The sequence below is a fragment of the Bubalus bubalis genome, chromosome 20 (assembly GCF_019923935.1).
Source record: "Bubalus bubalis isolate 160015118507 breed Murrah chromosome 20, NDDB_SH_1, whole genome shotgun sequence".
Lineage (NCBI taxonomy): Eukaryota > Metazoa > Chordata > Mammalia > Artiodactyla > Bovidae > Bubalus > Bubalus bubalis.
The window spans coordinates 876505-897766 of NC_059176.1; the positions used below are offsets into that span (position 1 = coordinate 876505).

The 21262-nt window shown below is 65.1% G+C and overlaps 1 protein-coding gene across 9 annotated transcripts in view; it reads right to left on the bottom strand.

Annotated features, from left to right (window-relative positions):
* Nucleotides 1–132: 132 nt before the first annotated feature.
* The window catches only part of PACS2 (phosphofurin acidic cluster sorting protein 2), a 63926-nt gene continuing 42796 nt past the window's right edge, over nucleotides 133–21262 (bottom strand). For 2 of the 9 annotated variants that reach the window (XM_025277448.3, XM_025277446.3), the window contains exons 8-25: nucleotides 21196–21252; nucleotides 17814–17971; nucleotides 16244–16334; nucleotides 15882–15956; nucleotides 14846–14988; nucleotides 13538–13670; nucleotides 13235–13339; nucleotides 13003–13109; nucleotides 12735–12889; nucleotides 12349–12459; nucleotides 11566–11674; nucleotides 10933–10965; nucleotides 7621–7663; nucleotides 5523–5565; nucleotides 5086–5221; nucleotides 4265–4491; nucleotides 3897–4010; nucleotides 133–3191 (exon numbers count right to left, since the gene is read on the bottom strand). In XM_025277448.3, coding sequence (XP_025133233.1) covers nucleotides 3073–3191; nucleotides 3897–4010; nucleotides 4265–4491; nucleotides 5086–5221; nucleotides 5523–5565; nucleotides 7621–7663; nucleotides 10933–10965; nucleotides 11566–11674; nucleotides 12349–12459; nucleotides 12735–12889; nucleotides 13003–13109; nucleotides 13235–13339; nucleotides 13538–13670; nucleotides 14846–14988; nucleotides 15882–15956; nucleotides 16244–16334; nucleotides 17814–17971; nucleotides 21196–21252 — 1959 coding nt within the window. In that variant the 3' untranslated portion in view covers nucleotides 133–3072. The other 7 variants (XM_025277447.3, XM_025277445.3, XM_025277450.3 and 4 more) reach the window with 5 other exon arrangements.

Consider the following 21262-nt stretch of genomic DNA (forward strand, 5'->3'; position numbering starts at 1 on the left):
GGTCCCCTTGGGTCCACGCGGCGTGTGGGGGCCTCGGAAGGTCGGCCTGCGGTGCCTGGACACCGGGCGGCGCCCGCGCCTGGACGGATGGAGGGGCGAGGCTGCTCGAGAGGAATCACACAGCAGGCGAGGGAGGGCCTGGGAGTGCTCCCCGGGTTTATTAGTGTCGCATCAGCACCTTAAAATAGTCCACGTGGTCACATACGTGACAGATTAGAATCTGTTTCCCAAAAACGCTATTTACATTAATCCTGTTTTCCATTAAAAAAAAAAAAAAAAAAGCTAGCAACACGTACATCCTAGAAACCAAACAACGCACAAAACCTGGACGGGGTCTGCAGGAACGCAGCGGCGCCCCTTGGCCTGCAGCGCCAGACCCAGGGAAAGGGCTCCCAAGCCCGGCCCCTGAGGCCGCCCCCAGGAACGCAGCTTCCTCTCCGCCACAGGATAGGAGGGGTCTCAAGAAGGGGATCAAAGGACGTGTAGGGGTCAGGCAACTGGCCTCTGGGAGCAAGCGGCGCAGTCCTGTCATGAGGAACGCGTCCTGGGATGAAGGCCAGGCAGGTCTTGGTATCTGCCAGCGAGGACAGCGCAGCCTAGCTGGCCCTGGTCGCTCTAATCCTACTGCCCCTCTCCTCCCTGAGCTGCGGCCATGACACTCGGGACACTGGCCTGCGTGCCCTGAGGAGACGGTGACCCTGGGGACTTGACACAAAGAGGGAGAAAGCGGTGGCCTGGATACAGGGCTGGAGCTGACCTCCCATCTGGCCTGAGTGAGGGTGGCTCCTGCCCATACTGTGCCGCAGGCCGTGAGGAGCCTGGCCTTGCCTGAACGAGACGAGTGGCTTAGCGTTTGAGTCCCAGTGACCTCTGGTCACCCAGTGGGCAGAGAAGCCCTGCTCTGCAGGGGCTGCTCCTGTCCTGGGGTCACGGTCTGGGCCCTGCGCTCCTCACAAGCTGCCCCCACACTGCCCTCCGTGCACTCAGGGCTGCGCCTCAGTCACAGGCAGCTTTGGCTTCTGAGTCATCTTCCTTTGAGGGACAAAGTGCTTTTATCTGTGTCCTCAAAACAGCTCCATGAGGTAGGCGGGGGAAGTGTTTAGATCCCCGATTAGATGATGGGGAAACCAAGGCACCGGAGCCCAGGTCTCTAAGTGAGTCATGGTGGCTGGGGCTGTCTGTATGACCTCCAGGGCCCAGGAACAGCGTGGCCTGCCCAGGGTGGAGGTGCTGGGTGTCTCCTCCTTGGTATGGGGACAGCTCACAGCTGGATGGGACAGGACAGCCCCTTTTGGCCCCTTCCTCTAAAACTAGCTCTGCAGCTGGAAAGCTAAGTCAAGGGCGTGTCAGCCACATCTCCTTTTGAGTGTGACCTCTGAAAAGGAAACTCAAGGAGCAGTACTCAGGGCCCTGAAGCCAGTGGTGGGAACGAGGGCGGGGAAACTCACAGGTCCCAGGCAGCTGCTGGGTGTAGACACAGGTGGACACTGCACAAGCTGCCCAAGGGGTCCTTGGCTCAGTGGCCTACACTCTCACCCAGGTCCTTCCCGTCCAAGGACCCTGGTCCAAGGGCATGCTCAGATCTGTCCACCTGCTAGGCCCAAGGCTCTTGGCCATGGACACTCAGACCCTGAACAGCCACCTGGGGGAGGTAAGCAGGCAGGTCACAGGTAAGAAAAATGGACTGTCTTCCACCCCCAAGTGGGACCCTTCCTTGCCACGGGCTGTTGGAAGTCCTGTCCTCCAACAGAGCAGGGAAGACCTGCAGCCTGTCTGGCGTTTGGCACGGTTTTTCTGAGCGCAGCCCGTGTGTTTCTCAGCCCTAGAAAACTGGGCTCAGAGCCCCTGGGTGGGCACCCCGGGCCTGCAGCCACAATGGCCAGGTGGAGCAGGTGGGCTCTTCCTGGGGAGTCCTGGGGGCAGGGCTGGGGCTGAGCAGGAGGGCTGGAAGGGACTCGGGCCTCGGGTCAAGACAGCCACTGCCTAACTGCACAGGGAGGGGGATGGCAGGGTGCTCCACCCCACCCCCACCCCCGCGCCCTGGGGACCTAAACCCCAAATCCCTTGCTCTGAAGGGCCTAGCCTAGACAGGTGGGGACCCGGCTGCACCCATGGCTCCAACGGAGCTTGAGCCCCTACGGTTTGGCCCCTTGCCTGAGCCTCACTGGCCACATTAGTGGTGCAGGTGACAGACACCTGCCTGCCTGGCCCAGACACCCCCAGTCAGCAGGCGGGGCCAGTGTGGGGGCAGGCGGTGGAGCTGAGGCGGCAACTTTGTTCGGGGCAGGATGACTCGCAGAAGCAAAGCGGTGCCTCGGGGGCAGCGAAGGGCACGGGGAGCGGGGGCGGCACGGCTGGCTCTGCCTCTGTGCTCAGGGGCTGCTGGGATTTCAGAAGAGCAACGTCTGTTTGGCAGCTACATTATAACATGTATTTAAAAGCATTAAAAATATCCGCTACTATAAAACCTCCACTGCCCCCGGTGGCTGGAGTTCATTGGGATCCAGAGTGGGCGGCGCTGGGGCCCTCTCGGCTGGTGGGCGGGGGGCCCAGGGCGGGGCTGACTGGCCTCTGTGTTCCGCTCATGACGTCCCTGACAGAAGGCTGGCCTCTGGCCTCTGGCCCCCGGCCCCCAGCTCGCTGCCTGCGCACAGGCAGCCTGGGGTCCACGGGGCCACCCGCAGGACCCCCGCTCCCTGAGGAAGCAGAGTAGTCCTGGCTTTCAGAAAGGACAGGACACGAAGGCAAGAACCCTTCTTGTTGGGGGGACTGGGTCGGGGTGGGGGGGTAGTCCTGAGGCCAAAACACACCTTCCGTGATCCCGCCTGCCCTCCCACCCCCGCCAGGACATTCTGGTTAATAAGCAGAGCAGTTAAGGGCTCCCGGTGGGGGCCGCCCCGTTAGTCTTCAGGTTGTGAGCGCGTTCATACTTAAGACTGTTTCTCTCTGGGGTTTTAAGGGTCTGTCTCTGTGGTAAACTGAAGTGTGAACAGAAAAGCAGCTGGGCCCTCCCGGCTGCGGCCATCGTGGGGCTGCAGAGCGGAAACTGGCACGGCCCCCCGGCAGGCGGGGCTAGAAGGTGGACTTGGAGTGTCCGAAGATGCAGATGGGGAAGTGCTTGACGTGGGAGGACCACTGGGCCGCCAGCTGGAAGAACTTGACGTCGTTCCACTCCACGCCGTCGATGAGGACTGTGGGGACAAGGCCGCCTGACCCGCCTGCCCCCAGCTCCAGGCCGCGGCCGCGAACAAGGCGGGGGGTGCCGACACCCGTGGGAACCCCCAGGCTCCCGGGAGACACTCGCTGGTTCCCACCGGCCCTGCGGGAGGGGGCCGCGGACCCCCAGCTCCCCTCCTGGCCTTCCTGCCGCCTGCTCGCACCGCATCCCCGTGGCCCGAGAGCCTCTGCCCAGCCCCCTCAGGGGAGCTGTGTCCACAGCCTGTCTGCCTCGGAGGGGTCTGCAGACTGGGTTTGAAACACCCTGCACTTAAGCCAGAAAATCAAGAGAAAGGCTGGCTCTGGGCCGGTCAGACCCAGGCCCACGGAAAAGAGAGAACTCGAGAGCTCCGTGTTCTCAACCACTCAGTCCCAGAGTATCTTCTATAAAAATTCTGAGATAAAGCAGAAAGGACTGAGAAATTATTTCTCAGATTTTGAAAAGCCACTCCACACACACAGGTGGGCTGGCCCCAGTGTGCTCTGAGCTCAGACTACGTAACATGGCATCACAGCCAAACAAGCATTTCCGGAGGTGAACGTCCACAAGCGGCGGGCCCGGCCCGCCCCGGCCCGCCCCGGCCCGGTTTACTTCCGTTTCCTGTTGGTCACAGGCCCCGCCCCAAGCCGCGCCCACTGCCACAGGCCCCGCCCCCGCCCGCGAGGGCGCCTCGGCTCACCCCGCAGCATGTTCTGCTGGTGCTTGGCCGTGCAGATCAGGCGGCTGATGCCCTCGATGCACTGGCTTTTGGACTCCACGTCCTTGTCCTTGGTTTTCTTGGGCAAAAACATCACTAGGAGGAAAGGGGGCCGTGCTGTGCTCCTGCTGCTCCTTCAGGGCTGGGGACAGCACGGGCTGTACGCTCTGCCGGCCCCGAACCCCGCTCCTCTGGCCCTCCTTCCACGCTAACCCTGACCGCCACCACCCGCCCGCCAGCAGGCCCTTGCCCAGGGCTGTGGGAACGAAGTGGCCCCCAGGCCCACAGTACCCTCGGGGCCTGCGCAGCAGCCCCTCCGCCCCGACAGTCAGCCCACCTCCCCACCTCACCCTTCTTGTTCTTCTCCTTGGTGACCACGGTCATGGACATGGTGGGCGTGGCCGCGGCCTCGCCGCTGCTGGGCAGCCTGCTGACCTGGAGAGACCGGAAGGTGCACTTGAGTGTGTTTTTGGTGGTGGGCGAGTCCTTCTTCTCCGCGTCTCTCTTCCTGTCTGCAGGCTGAGCTGCCGTCCAGTAATCCACCTGCAGCCCCATGAGCTCGGCGCCGACGCCCTGGCTGTGAAAGACGAGGGAGGCTCACCCCTCCGTCCTCAGGAGGGGACGGCAGCACCCGGGCTGGCATGGCAAACGGGTGCCCTCTGGTGCCTGTGCTGCCCGACCTCGGGGACCACCTCTGTTTGGAGGGCCCAGGCCAGCTGCCCCTCATAGGTGCAGGCCCCAGGGGGTCCTATGGTGGGCTTCCCCTACCCTGTGGCAGTCCTGTCTGGGTGGGTTCTGCTCAGGACAGCCCTGAGGACACCCGAGAGGGGCTGCCAATAACCACACCCACTGTATCCCAGGCCTGCTACTCACATCCGAGTTTCCAAAACTCCCTGTGTCCAGAGCACCCTGTATTTATAGACTTTGTAGTTCCGGCCCCAGGAATGCAGGAGGCCAGGTGGGGAGACATCAGGCCAGGACTGAACAGTAGGGCACCCCTGCTCACTTGTCTGAGTGAGCCCTTGTCGACACCACTGTGTCCCCTGCAAGGCCACCCTGACCCTCTGCTTCCAGGCAGCCTGGGGTGCGGTTAGGGACCCCAAGGAACCACCTGGTTCTCAGCCCCATCCCTGCTGTGCTCGGGGCGGCACTTCCGCGTGGCTGCATTTACCTGGGGGAGGACAGGCCTCCGCTCACCGACGGGGAGGAGGGCGGGGTGGGCGAGGCCTCCTTGGCCGCAGGAGACGTGGACGGCGGGGTGGACGAGAGCACGCTGGAGCCCGAGGGAGCCGCGTCATCTGAGTCACCTTAGGGGAGGAGTTGGGGGCGGTGCTGAGCTTCCCCCATGGCTCTGCTTGGGCAGCTCACGCACGGCCCTCTGCACCCAGACATGGCAGGGAGGCCAGGCAGCTATGGGCTGGGGGAGCACGTGTGGGAAGCCGGAGGACCCCCCCCCAAAGCTGAGCAGGAGCTGTCAGGCCTCAGGGACAAGGGAGGCCCATTCCTGGTGAACACAAGCCCTGCAGCAGACAGGCACCAGGGCTGCTGCCCGCCACACCCCCACCCCCGCCACCCCATCCCAGCCCAGGGCCTGGAGAATGCAGTCACCTGACGTGGCCGAAGAGGGCTCCACTATCCCCACTTTCACCACCTAGGAGGCAACAGAGCGCTGCTGAGCGGGGCTCCAGACCCGGTAGGGACCTGTTCCCTGCAGCGCCCACTCGCCGTGCCCCCCGCCCCAGACCCGGTAGGGACCTGTTCCCTGCAGCGCCCACTCGCCGTGCCCCCCGCCCCAGATCCGGTAGGGACCTGTTCCCTGCAGCGCCCACTCGCCGTGTCCCCCGCCCCAGACCCGGTAGGGACCTGTTCCCTGCAGCGCCCACTCGCCGTGCCCCCCGCCCCAGACCCGGTAGGGACCTGTTCCCTGCAGCGCCCACTCGCCGTGCCCCCCGCCCCAGATCCGGTAGGGACCTGTTCCCTGCAGCGCCCGCTCGCCGTGCCCCCCGCCCCAGATCCGGTAGGGACCTGTTCCCTGCAGCTCCCGCTCGCCGTGTCCCCCGCCCCAGACCCGGTAGGGACCCGTTCCCTGCAGCTCCCGCTCGCCGTGTCCCCCGCCCCAGACCCGGTAGGGACCCGTTCCCTGCAGCGCCCACTCGCCATGTCCCCCGCCCCAGACCCGGTAGGGACCCGTTCCCTGCAGCTCCCACTCGCCGTGTCCCCCGCCCCAGACCCGGTAGGGACCCGTTCCCTGCAGCTCCCACTCGCCGTGTCCCCCGCCCCAGACCCGGTAGGGACCCGTTCCCTGCAGCGCCCACTCGCCGTGTCCCCCGCCCCAGACCCGGTAGGGACCTGTTCCCTGCAGCGCCCACTCGCCGTGTCCCCCGCCCCAGACCCGGTAGGGACCTGTTCCCTGCAGCTGCCCACTTGCCATGTCCCCGCACCCTGCGGAACTTCTGGGGCCGAGCCGGGTCTGAGCTCCTCAGTGCGAGGGGCAGAGCTGGGCTCAGTGGAGCCACTGTCCATGTGGTCAGCTGTGCCACAGGCCCTGGTGAAGGACCCTCCCTCTGCAGGTGGTGTGTTTGGGAGACGCCCTGGAGACACAGCCTGCTTTGGCCATCCTGCAGTCCTGGGATGAAGGTACAGGCCCCAGAGGCCCCAGGCTGCTGTCCAGCTGGCCTGGCCCTGACCTGTGACCAGCGCTCAGGACGCATATGGCCTCCAGCAGGAGAGGAACCCTCTCCCCTTGAGTGAACCTCTCAGGTCTCACACCCTGGCCTCAGCAAAATACATGTGCATGTGACTGGCAGGGCACAGGCAGTGGCGAGTCAGGTGCTGGAGCGAGGGTGCCCAGCCCAGCGGGGCACCAAGGTGGCTGCAGGGCCTGCTCCATTTCCCCTCGGGCTGCCAGGGGTCCCAGCCCATGCCGACCGGGTGGGAGGTGTGTCAAGTGAAAGAGATCGCGACGACGACCACGGCCTTGGTCACACGGCGGCGGCTCACGTGCAGCCAGCAGGACAGGCCCGGCGGTCACCACAGTAGCTTCCGCAGGACAGCCCTGGACGCGCTCCCTCCCAGCACGGCCAGCAGCCACCCCTAGCCTGAGCAGAGCGAGCGGCCTAGAGGCCCTGCCGCCTGCCTGGCTGCCGCGTGCCTCTCCCAGCAGATGCCCCGGCTGGAGACCCCAGTGGGGCCACAGGCCGTGGACTCAGAGCCGGCTGTCAGGCAGTAGCCCTGGCTCCTCGGCCACGGGACAAAGTAAAACCTTCCAACTTACAGGCCACACTCCAGCCAAGCAAGCCTGCCCTGAGGCTCCCAGAGGACAGAGGCAGCCCTCTGCCCCAGACTCCAGGAGAGGCCTGTCCTGAGGCCGGCCGGCCCTGGGTGGCCCCTGAAGAGCCAAGCCTGACACTGACCCCCGATGCCCAGGACAGAGCTGAGGACCAGCCCCGCGCCCTCAGGTGGGCCGCCTGCTTCCACAAGTCCAGTCCTAGCAGCGCCTGGGCTCACTCCCCACTCGATGCAGGAGAGACTTTAGGGCAGGAGGGATGCGAAGGCAAGTCGTCCGCTCCAACTGAAGAAGGTTCTGGACCGTGTCGCATGAGGACGACGACACGCTGATCACGTTGGCGGATCGCGGCCGCCCTGCAGCAGAGCAGCCGGGCAGCAGGATGGCGGGCAAGGCGACGGCTGCCCGGGCGGTACTCACCCCAACGAAGGGAATGAACTTCTGGGAAGACTCCTCATCGGGGCTGAGACAGGGAAACACACAGTCAGCCTCCCTGAGGGGCGGGGCTGCCCTCTGCAGCGCCTGGCCCACCCGGACTCGTGCCCGCCCTCCTGCGGGTGCTGGCCTGGACCTCTGACTGCAGGGCCCGCTGACCTGCAGGAAGCCTGAATGCGTCTCCGCACGAGGTCCAGAGCCCCGAGGGGCGGCCTGAGGCCATCCGCTCCTCCCTCTGGGCTGCCTGGCGCGCAAGCAGCTGGCCTATCCTGGAGCCACTCTGCTGGCCCCCCAGGGCCCCAGGAGAGGGTGGGCTGCCTGTGCCCCCAGGATGCCCCAGGAGCAGCCGGGACCACCTCCAGGGGGTGGGGGTGACCGTCCCGTCAGGCTGAGACTTCCCTTTAACAGTCTGGATGAAGTTGGTGCCCACTGGGGGGGGCGGGGGAGGCTCTGTGGGCATGCTGCTGTACTGCGCCCACAGGCCCTGCACAGCTTCTGGCAGAGCCCAGCCTCTCCAGGATCACCTGTCACGACCGCTGGTGGGGAAGGCAGCCAGAGTCCCTGGGCCTGGGTAGGGGCGAGGTACCCACTCCTCCCGGGACAGGGCTGGTCCTGCAGCTCAGCTGGTGCCACTCTGCCCCCCGGGATCCACCCTGGTCTGGGCTCCACTGGCTGCTGGGAGAGCACCCCCTTCTCACCTCCACCTGGGTCCCATGGGCAGGACTGGTTCTGGGCCTTGTGTGGTCCCTCCCCCAGCCACAGGGCAGACAGGTGCCCCCTGCCCTGCTTCCTGGGCAGGCACCCTCTCCAAGCCATCCTCCCAAACCTGAGCTTGAAGTCACAGAGTGACTCTTCTGCAGAGCAGTCCACACACGCACACCCAGCAGGGCAGCGGCCCGGGGGTGCCACCCAGGGAGAAGCCTCTGCACCAGGCAGGCCTGCCGGTGGGCACCCAGGCCCAGCTCAGCCAGTTCCCTGGGCGCCAACTCTCGGGACCAGGAGCCCCAGGGTACCAGAGCTTGGCAGGAGGCTCTCCCCTCCCTGTCCCTGTGGCGGATGGAGGCCTGGGGCTGGGGGTGCCCCCGTGAAGTGTGATCACCAGCTGGACAAGCGCCCCTGGCCCAGGGGTCAGTACAGAATGCAGGTCCCAGTCCTGGCAGGAGGTGCTGCCCTGTGCCCAACATGCCACCCATGTGAGGGGACAGCAGCTGGCAGGAGCCACCCTGCCCTGGGCACCCCTGGACGTGGGCACCAATGAACCACCCACCCACCCAGCACCACCCCCCATCTCTGCAAAAGACCTGGCAAATGACTGGATGAAAGAACCTCCAGGTTCAGTCCCTCCAACGGAGGCTACCAAATTCCCAGGTTTTCTTCCCATCATAAGAAGCAAACGGTTGAGAAAGACAACTTCCCTTCGTTCCGGTTCACGTAACGGTACAACCCAGACCTTGTGCCTGGACCTCCTCCTGTGTGTGCGGAGGCAGGACATGTGGGGGTCCCTGGCTCAGGGCACGGGGGCCTCCTGCGTGAGGAGGCAGGACGTCTGGGGGCGCCCCTGGCTCAGTGCACGGGGGCCTTCGACCCACAGGGCCCCCACCTCAGCGAGCCACTGCCCTCTAGCACGCCCACCCCTCCACGGTCGGCACGCAGGGAGGCAGACAGGGGAGAACCCCAAGGAGAGGGGACTTGGAGACTCCACAACACAAGCATCAAAGCCAAGCTGTGCTCCTGGGCCATGCAGACGACATCCAACACGCACATGCCCACGAGACGAGGGTGACACCGGCTTCCATCGAGACCCCTCAGCCTGGACCCTGCGTGCGGAGGGCATGCGTGCTCCTGGCAGGGACAGAGATCAGGACTCCTAAGGCCTGAGCCCACGGCTCCGTGCCAAGGCCCCTGGGCATGGCTCATGAGACCTGTGTGTGGGGGAGGTGCCTCCATGTGGCATCGGCGGCACAGAAGCTGAGGGGAGCCCACACCAGCCAAGAGGCCAGGGTGGAGGTGCTGGGCAGCCCGCACAGTTGCCTGGGAGGACCACCAACGGGTCTGACCTCAGGCCAGGAGCTGGTGCTGAGCAGATGGGAGCCTCCCTGCTGACGCCCTCGTGGGGCTGGAGCTGGAGGAGGCCTGGGACGGCTGTGCCCCCTGCCCACCCTCTCCTGGGTCTCCTGACCCCTCCGGGTGGACAGCAGCCTGTTCTGTGTCACTGCAGACGAAGGCTAGCCCGCTGCCCTTCCGGCCCTGGGCTCTGAGCCTGGACGGCACACTGGCTTTCACGGGGCTCCGGCCGGGACGCAGGGACGTTGGGACCACCCCCACCCCGGGGCTGGTGTCACCAATGCAACGCAGGGCTGGGGGCTGAGCATGGAGGTGGCTCGGGGTCTCCCAGGCCCCGGCCACAGGCGCGGCTCACGGGAGCCCACCCTGGCACAGACAGACGCTGCGGCCCAGGCAGCAAAGCAGGCTGCGCTCCCGGCGCAGCTCACGGGGGTGGGCAGGGAGGGGAGCGAGCGCAGGCCCACAGGACAGCCCGGGGTCAGCGGGGCACACCACGGCTGGTCTTTCTCTAGACCCTGAGGCTTGTTTAGCAGGACAGCTGAACAGGCTGACACCCCTCCTCCTGATCCATCCCGGGGCCCAGCACAGAGGTGGCCTGGGACCCAAGGACTCGCCCTGGGGCTCTTCCAGAGCAAATGCCCTGAGGCTCAGGCAGAGCAACGCCCCGTGGGGCCCAGTGCCAGACACCTAGCAGGCAGGGCCATGGGTCTAGGCTCCGACAAATGGTCAAATGGAGGAGACGCCGCCTTGGGGGCAAAAAAAAGAGCCTCGCTGTGTACAGAGGTCCCAGTGGTCTGGCCACCATCCAGGTAAACCCCAAAACTGAGCTGCGAAGCTGCCCTGAGCCACTCTCCCTGGCTGCTGGCAGCGGGCACTGGGAGCAAAGCCCACGCCGAGCGCTGCCAGTGCTTGCTTGGTGGCTCACGGGGTGGAACCAGTCCCTGTGGCTAACAGCGGTGGCAATGCCAGGCTTCAGAGACGCAGCAGCTCAGAGAGGAGTCCCGCCAGCCACTTCCCAACTGGCACTCTGAAACGCTGCCAGGCAGCGGACTGTCCCTGAGGCTGGGTGGGCGCCCGAGAGGGACCGGGCAGCGCCAGGAGCCTGCCTGATGGAGGCTGTGCCTTCTGACCCCCATACGGAGCCCTGAGGGCCACCCCACCTGCTGACACTGCCAAACAGCCCTAAAGACCAGCCAGCGGGCAGAAGGGGGCCAGACCCAAGGACAGCGGTACCTGAGGGTAAAGTCAAAGTGAAAGTTCTTTCTCCTTTTCAGAGAGCCGCCAAAAAGAGAGACAGGACGCTGTTAGGCGCGCGGGCAGTGAGGCACCCATCGGGGGTCCCTCACAGAGCCGGGGGCAAGGCAGCTGAGCTTCTCAGACCGGCTGTGGTCTGCCTCTTCCTGCAACCCCGACTGCGCCTCTGTTCACAGACGGGCGAGGGGACTGCTCGACCCCCTCAGATTGCACAAGGCCCCACCCCATGCCAGCGGGCATCAGCCCAGCCCCTGGCCATCGTCCTGCACAGGGCAGGGTGAGGACCAGGCCTCCCGCTGGAGACTGGCTGCTGCAGGAGGCAGGTCCCTGCTGGGCCAGCACCGGGGCTGCTGCTCTCGTGACTCCAATTACAGGAAACCCCGGTGCACAAAGATGGAGACCGGCCGACCCGCTCACCCTAACTCTGATGTGTGTCGGGAAAAGGTGCAGTGGTCAGGAGAACTGGGGGCTTCCCTCATCCCAGGTCTCTTTCCATCCCGTGGGCCCATGAGTGACCCGAGGAGCTGGGACAGTGAGGACGCAGGCCGCCTGGCCAAGACTGCAGAAGTACGGCGGTCTCCACCCCACGCCTGCCCGGGCCCCAGGAGGTACCTCTTCTGCTTGTAGGTCAGCATGGCCTCCGCGATGGGCAGCTGGTGGGCGCAGTTGGCCCCCGAAATGTACTGGGTGATTCTTGACACTATGTCCGGCGTGTCCTGCACTGCAGAAGAAGACCAGGAGTGGTCCGTGGGCATGGCGCACCCCAGCACCCAGGGTCCGGGCAGCCAGGCTGGGCATGGCTGAGAGGCTCCTCTGGCTGCTGCCCTCATGGGATCCTGGGGAGGGCAGTGAGGCCTCTCCAAATCCTGAAAAGCCCTCCCCTGCCGGTCACCAAAGAGCTTTGCGGCTCACAGACAAAGAGAAATATCTTGGCCCACCCCCCACTAACCATGCCTGCTGACGCCAGCTACCTGCCCGGCGCTCAGGCCCAATACATAAAGTGTGTCTCAGAGCAAAGCAAACCACTGACTTTCAAAACGAGGTGTGATGGGCTGGGCAGCAAGGCAGGGGTGTGAGGGTGAGGGGCGCGGGGTGGAAGTGGGCGGGAGGGCAGACCGGGCCTGCGAAGAAGGGGGCACAGAGGGGGCAGGGGCGGCTGGAGGTTGCAGGTGGGGTGTGGGCGCGAGGGCGGGAGGGGTGCTGGGGGCGGGGGCGGGGCGGGGGGTGGGGACAAGAGGGGCGCCGTGAGGGGAGGAGAGGAAGGGCGCAAGGGGCGGGGTCGCGGGGGCGGAGTGGGGGCCTGGGGGTCGCAGGGGCGGGGGGCGCCGCGGCATAGCGGGGGGCCGGAGGGGCAGGGGACGGGAGAGGTGGGCGCGCGCGCGCCCGGGGCCTCACCGGCGCTCTGCGCCTCCAGCTTGTTGAACAGGTCCCTCCAAGCCAGGTCCTGGAAGAAGTTGTTATACCTGTAGTCCACGGAGCCCAGGTACCGGGCCACGGGGTGGGAACCTGGGGGCCGAGAGGGGCATCAGGCGCGGCCCCGCCCGCGGCCCCGCTTCTCCGCCCCCCGCCTCGCCCCGGGGCGGGCGTCTCCCTGAGGACTCCGCCCCTTCCAGCGCAGACATTCAGCCAAGCCAAAAAACGGGGGTTATGGTCTTGAGAACTTTTAAAGGTTAATAAATAAGCAAGCCCCCGCTGGGCCCTGCCGACAGGACACCCCAGTTGGCCCAGCGCCCTCGGCGTCCAGGGGCAGCCGCGCGGCCCCAGGGCGGGGGACCCCTCACCCAGCGGGATGACGAGGAAGCGCATGTAGCCCAGCCAGTCGGGGGTCTTGTGCGACAGCTGGTCCACGAAGAGCCGCAGCACGGCGCTGAGGTAGTGCTGCGCGCCCGCCACCGCGATCTTCACGGGCGGCGGCGGCTGCGAATTGCAGTTGCAGCTGCGGGCGGGGGGCAGAGCTTCAGGAGGGCGGCCCTTCCGGCGCCCCGGCCCCTCCGAGAGCGGCCCTTACCCCATCCCGAGACAGCAGAGACCCCCACGCCCGGGACTCACTATCTCTGAATCCGAGACACGATGGTGCTGAAGGCCGCCTGGACGTCGGCCGCAGAGCAGGTGCAGACCACCGGGAGCGTGTGCCGCTGCAGCACCTCTGAGAGGAACTGGAGGGGCGGGGGTGACCCTCAGCCGCGCGCCCCGCTCGCGTCCACGGCGGGCAGGGCTGGCCAGGGCCCCACCGAGGAAGCACTGCCCCCTCCCCACCCTGCCCTGCCCGGCCCCTCCCCACCTGCCCCTGCCAGTCCGAGGTGTTCACGAGAATGATGTTTTCCGGGAGCTGGTCGTCGGAGATGAGGATGTGGTTTAACTGGTCGTACACAGTCTTCCTGGGAATCTGGAGAGACGGGACTCATCTGCAGCTGCCCTGAGGCAAGCTGTGCCCAGCCCCTCGCCTGCCCAGCTGACAGGCGGGAGAGCCCAACCCCTAGTGCACGCAGACACACAGCCCCCATGTGGACAGAGGCCACGGGGCTGGGCGGCAGGAGCATGGGCTCCCGCCGGGCCCTCCCCTCAGCCCCCCGCCTGCAGGCACCTGCAGCTGGCTCCGCGTGTCGGGGCAGCGCTCGTTGTCCAGGCTGTTGGCCCGCTCGTTCTGCGGGCGTGCCGGCTGCCGTTCTTTCAGGGACGTACTCCGGCCCCGGCGGCCCGCCTGCTTCCCCTCGGACCTGTGGGGCAGCCACGGGCACTCACTGCCCTGGGGGCCCAGCCGCTCTACGGTGAGACGGCTGTGCTGGGGGTGGTCGGCAGCTGGGCCACAGGCCACGAGGACGGAGACCCCAGCCCCTCCCCTGCCAGGTGCGCCTGGCGCAGACCGTGCCCAAGTCCTGGAGCTCAGGGTGCCCCTCCCAGTCCTGACACAGGCCCCTGTGCCCCCCCAGGTAGTGCCAGCACCAGAGCCCTGCTCCTGGAAGACTCCCGTCCCAGAAACAAACAAAGCCAAGGGCTCCCGGAGGCCAGCGGCTGACATGCCTGTCTGCTGGCTCCCGCCGGGCGCGGCCTGGGTCGGGAGGTTCAGTCCCAAAGGCCGTGTGCATATCGCCTCCCTTCCCGTTTCTGGGAGGAGGCGTGTACAGGGAGGCGGTGCGGGCTGACCGCAGGATGAAAATCGGGGAGCAGCGCATTCAGTGTCCGCCACACAGGGCCGGACGCTGGGAGAGGGTGGAGGGGGCCCTCGGGGCACAGTGAGCCGAGGGGTGGGCTCTGAGGCCCTGCAGCAGTGGGGGGCCCGGGGCCAACCTCGCAGAGGGACCATGCAGAAGGCTCAGAGTGCTGGGCCGGTCAGTGCTCAGGGAGCTGCGGCGCAGCCGGGAGTCTGACCGTGGAGGGGACGGGGGAGAGGGTGCGCGGAGGGGGGCGGGGGAGAGGGTGCGTGGAGGACCCAGAGGGCTTGTCCTCTGCCAAGAGGGCGCCTGGCTCCGCCGTTTGAGGCTGCTCCCGCGTCCACGGGACCCCGGCCAGCTGTCCACCGCCATGCAGAGGCCCTGCACTGGACTGCGCGCTGTGTGAGGGCCGCTCTGCTCATCTGCATGGCCCGCGCCCAGCGGGCACACCCCGCCCACGCTGGCACCAGGCGCCATGGAATCACGGGCACCGAGCACAAGCCTGCCCCAGCCCAGACGGCACCACAGGGTCCAGAACAGGGGACAGGGGATGGCGGGCCTTCCCTGCCCTTGGAGCCCGCAGCCAGCTCCAGATGGGGGTGAGTGAGGGTCCCAGGTGGGACCCCCGAGTGATGCTCATGCAGCCAGACAGGCCCCCTGACACGGGGCGCCCACACATGCTCCGCACCGGCCCACAGGGGCACTGCCTGGGCCACGGCCTCCCTGGGGCGGCCGGTCACCTGGTGGAGGGGATGACCAGGGATTCCGTCTTGGTGATCCGCCCGCTGGGCGGCAGCTTCTCGGTGAACAGGTCCAGGGCAGAGGTCTCCACCTCGGGGCTTTCCTCGGGCGGTGCTGGCGGCTCCCCAGGAGCGGGCGTGCTCTGTGGGCAGAGGATGGAGCCGTCGGGAACACACACCCCCGGGGCCCCCTCCCGGCACTGTGCTCCCATGCCCAAGCGGCCTTGGTTTGGGTGAGGGTGCTCAGGCCTCTCCTGGGCTGGTGACTCCATGCATGTGGACATGGTCACATGCTGCCCTGCGAAGCCAGCTGACCTCCACCTCCAACCACAGAGCTCCCAGTCCTGCCTGCCGTGGGGAGACCCACACCACCCCTGCCCTCCCCTTCCTTGAGAACCTGCACGAGAGCAGCAGGAAGCAGCCGTGGTGGTCTGTGCCTGACAGGAAAGCGGGGGGGCCCTGACCATCCCTTGGGGTAAGGGGAATCCAGGGGGACCTGACCATCCCCTGGGGGTGGGGAGAGTCCAGGGGAATCCTGACTGCCTGCCAGGGGTGGGGTGAATCTAGAGTCCCTGACAGGCCCCCAGGAGTTGGGTGAGTCCAGGGGGACCCTAACCATCCCCCGGGGATGGGGTGAATCCAGGGGCCCTGACCGTCCCCCAGGGGTGGGGAGAGTCCAGGGGTACCCTGACCGTCCCCCGGTGTTGGGGAGAGTCCAGGGGGACCCTGACCATCCCTCAGGGGTGGGGTGAATCCAGGGGCCCTGACCATCCCCCAGGGGTGGGGTGAATCCAGGGGGCCCTGACCATTTCCCAGGGGTGGGGAGAGTCCAGGGGGGGCCTGACCGTCCCCTGGGGTGGGGTGAATCTAGGGGGGACCCTGACCATCCCTGGGGGTGGGGAGAGTCCAGGGGGACCTCATCATATCTCTGTGCAAGTTCTGGATGGTGGGAGCAAGAGGACCTCCAGGGCACAGGTCAGACCCCGAAAGGCAACACCTAAGTGGGCTCTGTGAAGGCGGCCCCACGCCTGCTTACGTGGGCCACCGAATCGGACACGCTGTCACTGGGCTGCTTGCCTCCGAGGACCCGCGTCTTCTCGGGCACGTCGGCCTGTGTGGATGAGATGGGAGGGAATCAGGAGGTGTCCGGCAATGGTACCCAGGCTGGCTCACCTCTGGGCAGGGGACTCTGGGCTTGGAGGCAGCCTGGGGAAACTGGCCAGCGTTTCCTGGACTGTGGGCTCAGGGCCACCCCACAACAGTCACTGGGCAGGGTACTCAGACCACACCGCAAACCGGGAGGCACTGAGCCTTGGGCTTGTCAGAGCCTCCAGTGACTCAGATGGGAGGATCAGGGTGGCCCCTGCCCGCCCAAGGACCCCAGCAGGGGCTGCTCACCGGGCTGGGAGGCTCCCTCTGGCTGCGGGCGCTGTGGACGCTCCCGATCTCCGTCTGTGAGCTGGAGTGGGACAGGCCTTCGAAGTATGGCCTGGGAAATGGGGACAGAGAGTGTGTTGTCCTCCACACCCCCCCCCCAGGGCCCAGCAGGGTTGAGCACAGAGCAGGCCCCACCCTCAAGGACCACAGCATAGGCGGGGACACCGCGGGCCTGAGAGCCGCCCAGCACACCTGTGCCCCGAAGCCCCCCAACCCTGGGGGGCGCCCGGGGCACCCGCGACAGCTGCATCTGACACCTGGAGGCCTGGTGGGTTGGGGGGCCTGGGTCCCCCGGGCCAGACTGCAGGAGCCGAAGGTCAAGGTAACGAGGGCCAGGACCCCTGCAGTGTCTGCTGATGAAGCCACATGGGCGTGAAACGTGAGGCTGGACCCCAGTGAGTGGCGGCAGGATGAGGCCCGAGATGCCACACCCGTGTCCCGGGACTGGGACGGGGGCTGGCTGGGGGCTCGCCCTGTGGCACAGCTTCCAGTGGGGACAGCGCGGGTCAACTGGGCCGTGGAGGTAACCTCGGCGGCTGACAGAAGCAGAGACCTGACCCCCCTGAAGGCAGAGAGGGGTCGGGGGGCCACCGTGCTGGCCTTGAAGTGGAGGCGGCGTGGGCAGAAAGGAAGAGGGACCCCTAACCTGAGCCTGCAGTAGCTCCTCCAGGAGGAGGAGACTGGGGACCAAGTCAGCAGTCACTGGCTGGTCAGGACTCGGCCCGCTGTGGGGGCGCGGTCCCGCCATGGTGGGGGGGGCTGCCGTGGTGGGGGTTACACCGTGGAGAGTCCCACTGTGGGGGGAGTCCTGCTGTGGGGGGGTTACACCATGGGGGGGCTGCCGTGGAGGGGTCCCACCATGAGGGGGTTCTGCCATAGGGGGGGTCCCACTGTGAGGGATCTGCTGTGGGGGGGATCCTGCCATGAGAGGTCTGCGAGGCTACGGGAGGCAGTTGACAGCGTGCCAGCCCCCTCCTGGGTGCTCCCCGGGCTCTGACTTGTGCTTGTTTAACATCTAACGATCAGCCAGGCCACAGACCTTCCTGCCTCTGACTTAGGCTCCCCTGGCTCCAGGCCAGGCTGCAGCCCCCCACCTGCCCCCGGCCCCCTGCCATCAGCGCTGTCCCACACCCCTGCCCCTGGGGGGCCCCCAGTGCCCCCCCCAGCTCCCTGCAGGACAGACAGCCCCAGGGCACCACTGGTCCCTCCCAGGTCCACATCCCACCCACCCCTCCTTCCCGGACACGGCCTCCTGCGGGGCTGACCCTGGCTGGCTCCAAACTGGACTCTCCCTTTGCCACACCCCACCTCTGGAAGCCCCACAGACCCAGGGCCCCCTCGGGATCTGTGCCTCCTGTCCACCCTCTCCCCAGAGCCCACAGCCCAGAGGGCCTGCTGCCCCGCACACCGCCTTCCCTTCCGGCCCCGAGGACCACCCGATGGGCTGCCTCACGGCTCGCCCCTACCGGCCGCCGGCTCTGAAGGCAGGCGGCCGTGCCCGCGTCCAGGATGCTGGCGCGGCCGTGCCCACCTGAGCTTCGGCTTGGGGGTGCTGAGGACGCTGTCGTCATCCTCCATGTCGGGGCCACTGTCACTGGGGTTCTCCATGTCCAGCGTGTCGTACAGGAGGTCCAGGTCTTCCTCGACCTCGGGGACATGCTCTGCGGGGTCCTGCTCCGAGTCCAGGACCTACGTGAGGCCAGAGGTGTGAGGCTGCGGGACAGACGGGAGGAGACTGCTCGGCCACCCGGCACCCTTCCTCCAGCTGGTCCCTGCGGGCATCGCACGGAGGCCTCCGGTCACCCGGGCGCTTGGCTCGGCTCTCCCCCCAGCCTGGGAAGCCTGCGCCGCCAGCACGGCCTTTAGAGCACTCGACAGCGCTCCAACAACAGAAGCTGTGCCACGGCACCACCAGGGCCCGGATGCGAGAGGCTGCCCTCCCCGGCGCCCCTGCCCCCACCAGCACCCCAGGGCCCGGATGCGAGAGGCTGCCCTCCCCGGCGCCCCTGCCCCCGCCAGCCCCCCAGGACCCGGATGCAAGAGGCTGCCCTCCCCGGCGCCCCTGCCCCTGCCAGCCCCCCAGGACCCGGATGCAAGAGGCTGCCCTCCCTGGCGCCCCTGCCCCTGCCAGCCCCCCAGGGCCCGGATGCGAGAGGCTGCCCTCTCTGGGCGCCCCTGCCCCTGCCAGCCCCCCAGGGCCCAGATGCGAGAGGCTGCGCTCCCCGGCGCCCCTGCCCCCGCCAGCCCCCCAGGCCCGCGCACTGGCCCTTTCCCAGGAGGGTGCACGCGCTGGAACAACTTGGCATGCAGTGTCCCCTCCTTAGCCCAACGGTGTGTGTATCAGAGTGTGAGCGTCTGTGTGTGCGCCCACAGCCAGCTCCTCCTTGCCAGTGGGTCTTCACGATGGGTCACAGCGTGTCTGCCGTCGGCCGGTGGGGACGGGGCGATGCTCCCAGGTTCTGTGGCTACAGGGAAGCTCCTGTAACGCCATCGGCCTTTGTGGACGAGTCTCCTCCTCACGGGGAATCACGGGGCACTGCTGCGTGCCTAGCAAGGGTGTCTAACCCGTTCAGCCTCTTTTCCGAAGTGGTGGCACTCCGGATGCTCCCTCCAGCACGTGAGGCTTCCAACGGCCACATGTCCCCATCAGCACGTCTCCTCCATGTCCCTGGGGACGGCCAGCCCAGTGGCAATCGAGAGGGGTCTGTGGTTGTGATCTGCACTCCCCGATGACTAGCGATGTCAAGCATCTCCTCGTGTGCCTGCTGCCTTCTCTCTATCTCTTCTTTGGAGGAGTATCTCCTCAGATCCTTTGCCTAGTTTTTAAAGTGGACGGTTTTTTCACTGTGCTGTTCTGAGTTGTAAGTGTTCTTTCTATGCTCGGGATTACAGGTCTCTTACCAGATACGTGATTCGCACAGTATTTTACGCCGTGAGGTGCGGTTTCATTTTCTTGCTGGTACTGTTGGAGCACAGAGCCTCACACTTGGATGGGGCCCAGCTTGGTGTTTGTTTGCTCTGCTTTTGGTGTCACATCTGAAAAGCCACTGCCTGATCTGAGCTCACAAATACTCCTGTTTTCTTCTAAGAGGTCTACAGTTTTGGCCCATACATTTAGGGCTTTGAGTCGCCTGGAGTTGATTTTTGCGTGCACTGTGAGGAGGGGCCTCTTCTGTGCCCAGGCATCCCACTGCTCCAGCACCACCTGCTGAAAAGGCTATTTTCCCCCATTGAATGGTCTGCCTGGAAATCAACTGATCATTAATAGAACGACTTAACCTCACTTCACTGATCTGCTGAGGATGGTAGCTTTTGCTAAGTTCTGAAGACAGACAGTGTGAGTCCTCCACGTCTATTCTTCCTCAACGACTGTCTTCTTGATTCTGGGTCCCTTGCATTTACGTGTAAGTTCCAGCATTTGGTGGTTGGTTTCTGCAGAAGGGTAGCTGGAGGTCTGCCAGGAATCGCGTGAACCTGGAGGCCAGTGTGGGGAGGACCGCGGCTCACATGAGGAGCCACCGCGAGGGGACGGCGCCACCCCACGTGCAGACACACAGCTGCCGCTTCCGGGCAGCACGTGCACGGCACCCCTCGCATCACGCGTGCCGTCGGGAGGGCCACAGGCAGGAAGGCCAGGGGCCTCCACACAGGGAAACAGGCTGCGAGGGTAAGACGTTTTTTCTCTCTCTTAAGCGGCAGGAGGCAGCAGACTACAAGCGTCAGACTTTTTTCCCTTCTCTGTACAAATTTAAAAGCTTCCTTTAAAATTCTGTGTCGCCATGACGACACCTGGTTCCACCTGAACTTTTCTCACACCTTGAGCTAACCAATGCGTTTTCCTTATGGAAACGTTTTTCTTAAGCTGCGTTAATGAACGATATATTTACTCTAGGTTCTGTCTTCAAGTCAGTTCCACCAAAGACTCAGAACAGACTTGACAAACCAGTATATTTTACCCATGCAGATGTTCTCTTAAGCTATGTTATCCAGATCATGTATCTGCTTGGAAACCTGCCTTTCTTCAAGATTCATGTCAATCATTTTATGGCCCGGGATAACTCACTTTGTGTCAATGTTATCTCAAAATGCATGTTGTGGGTGAGAGACCTGGTGCCAGTCTCTGAGTATTGAGACATTTCCTTTCTCTAATTAACAGCCTCCTGATTGGCATGTAACTTATTCCTAAAGATTAGCAGGGGGGCCCTCTTTCTGCCCCCTTCTGACGTCTATGTCAGAAGCTGTCTCTCTCTCTTTTATACTTGAATAAATCTTTATCACACAAAAGCTCTGAGCGATCAAGCCTCGTCACTGGCCCTGCATTGAATTCCTGTCCTCAGGAGGCCAAGAATCCCAGCATCGTTCATGGCTCAGCAGCAACCTCTCACTGCTGGGACCCACGTGGTGACAAGGCCTTGGGGTCAGACACTTACATGCCACATGCCCTGGGTGGGTCCAGAGCCTGGGGACGAACTGTCCTCTGATCACATTTAAAGAAAAACCAGGCATTTTTCTTCTGGTTATCAAAGTTCTACAAACTCATGATTTGGAGATTAGAAAAAAGCGAAAAGAAGAAATTTTAAAGCACACGGTTGATAGCCAGGGAGGCCGTGTGGGGTAACGGGGCACATGGAAACTGTACTCAGTTTTTCTGTGAACCTAAAACTACCCTAAAAAATAAAGCCCGTGGTCATCCCCCCAAAAACAATGCCCCGCTTTCCTCCAGGTCTGTCCAGCGATCGTTCAGGAAGCACCATGGGCACTGCCCGGGCCTCTGCCCGCCCCCGAGCAGCCCTGGGGGTGGCCCCACCGTCCACACTCCTGGATGAAGACATCACCGTCTGGAGACCCGCCCGGAGCTGGCCTCTGGGCCCTCTTCCCACCAGGGCCCCGGCTGCCGGGGGCCTCCCCCTCACCTCATCGGAGACTTTAAACCTCCGCAGCAGGGCCACCACTTTCTGCTTGAAGTTTTGCTGCTGCAAG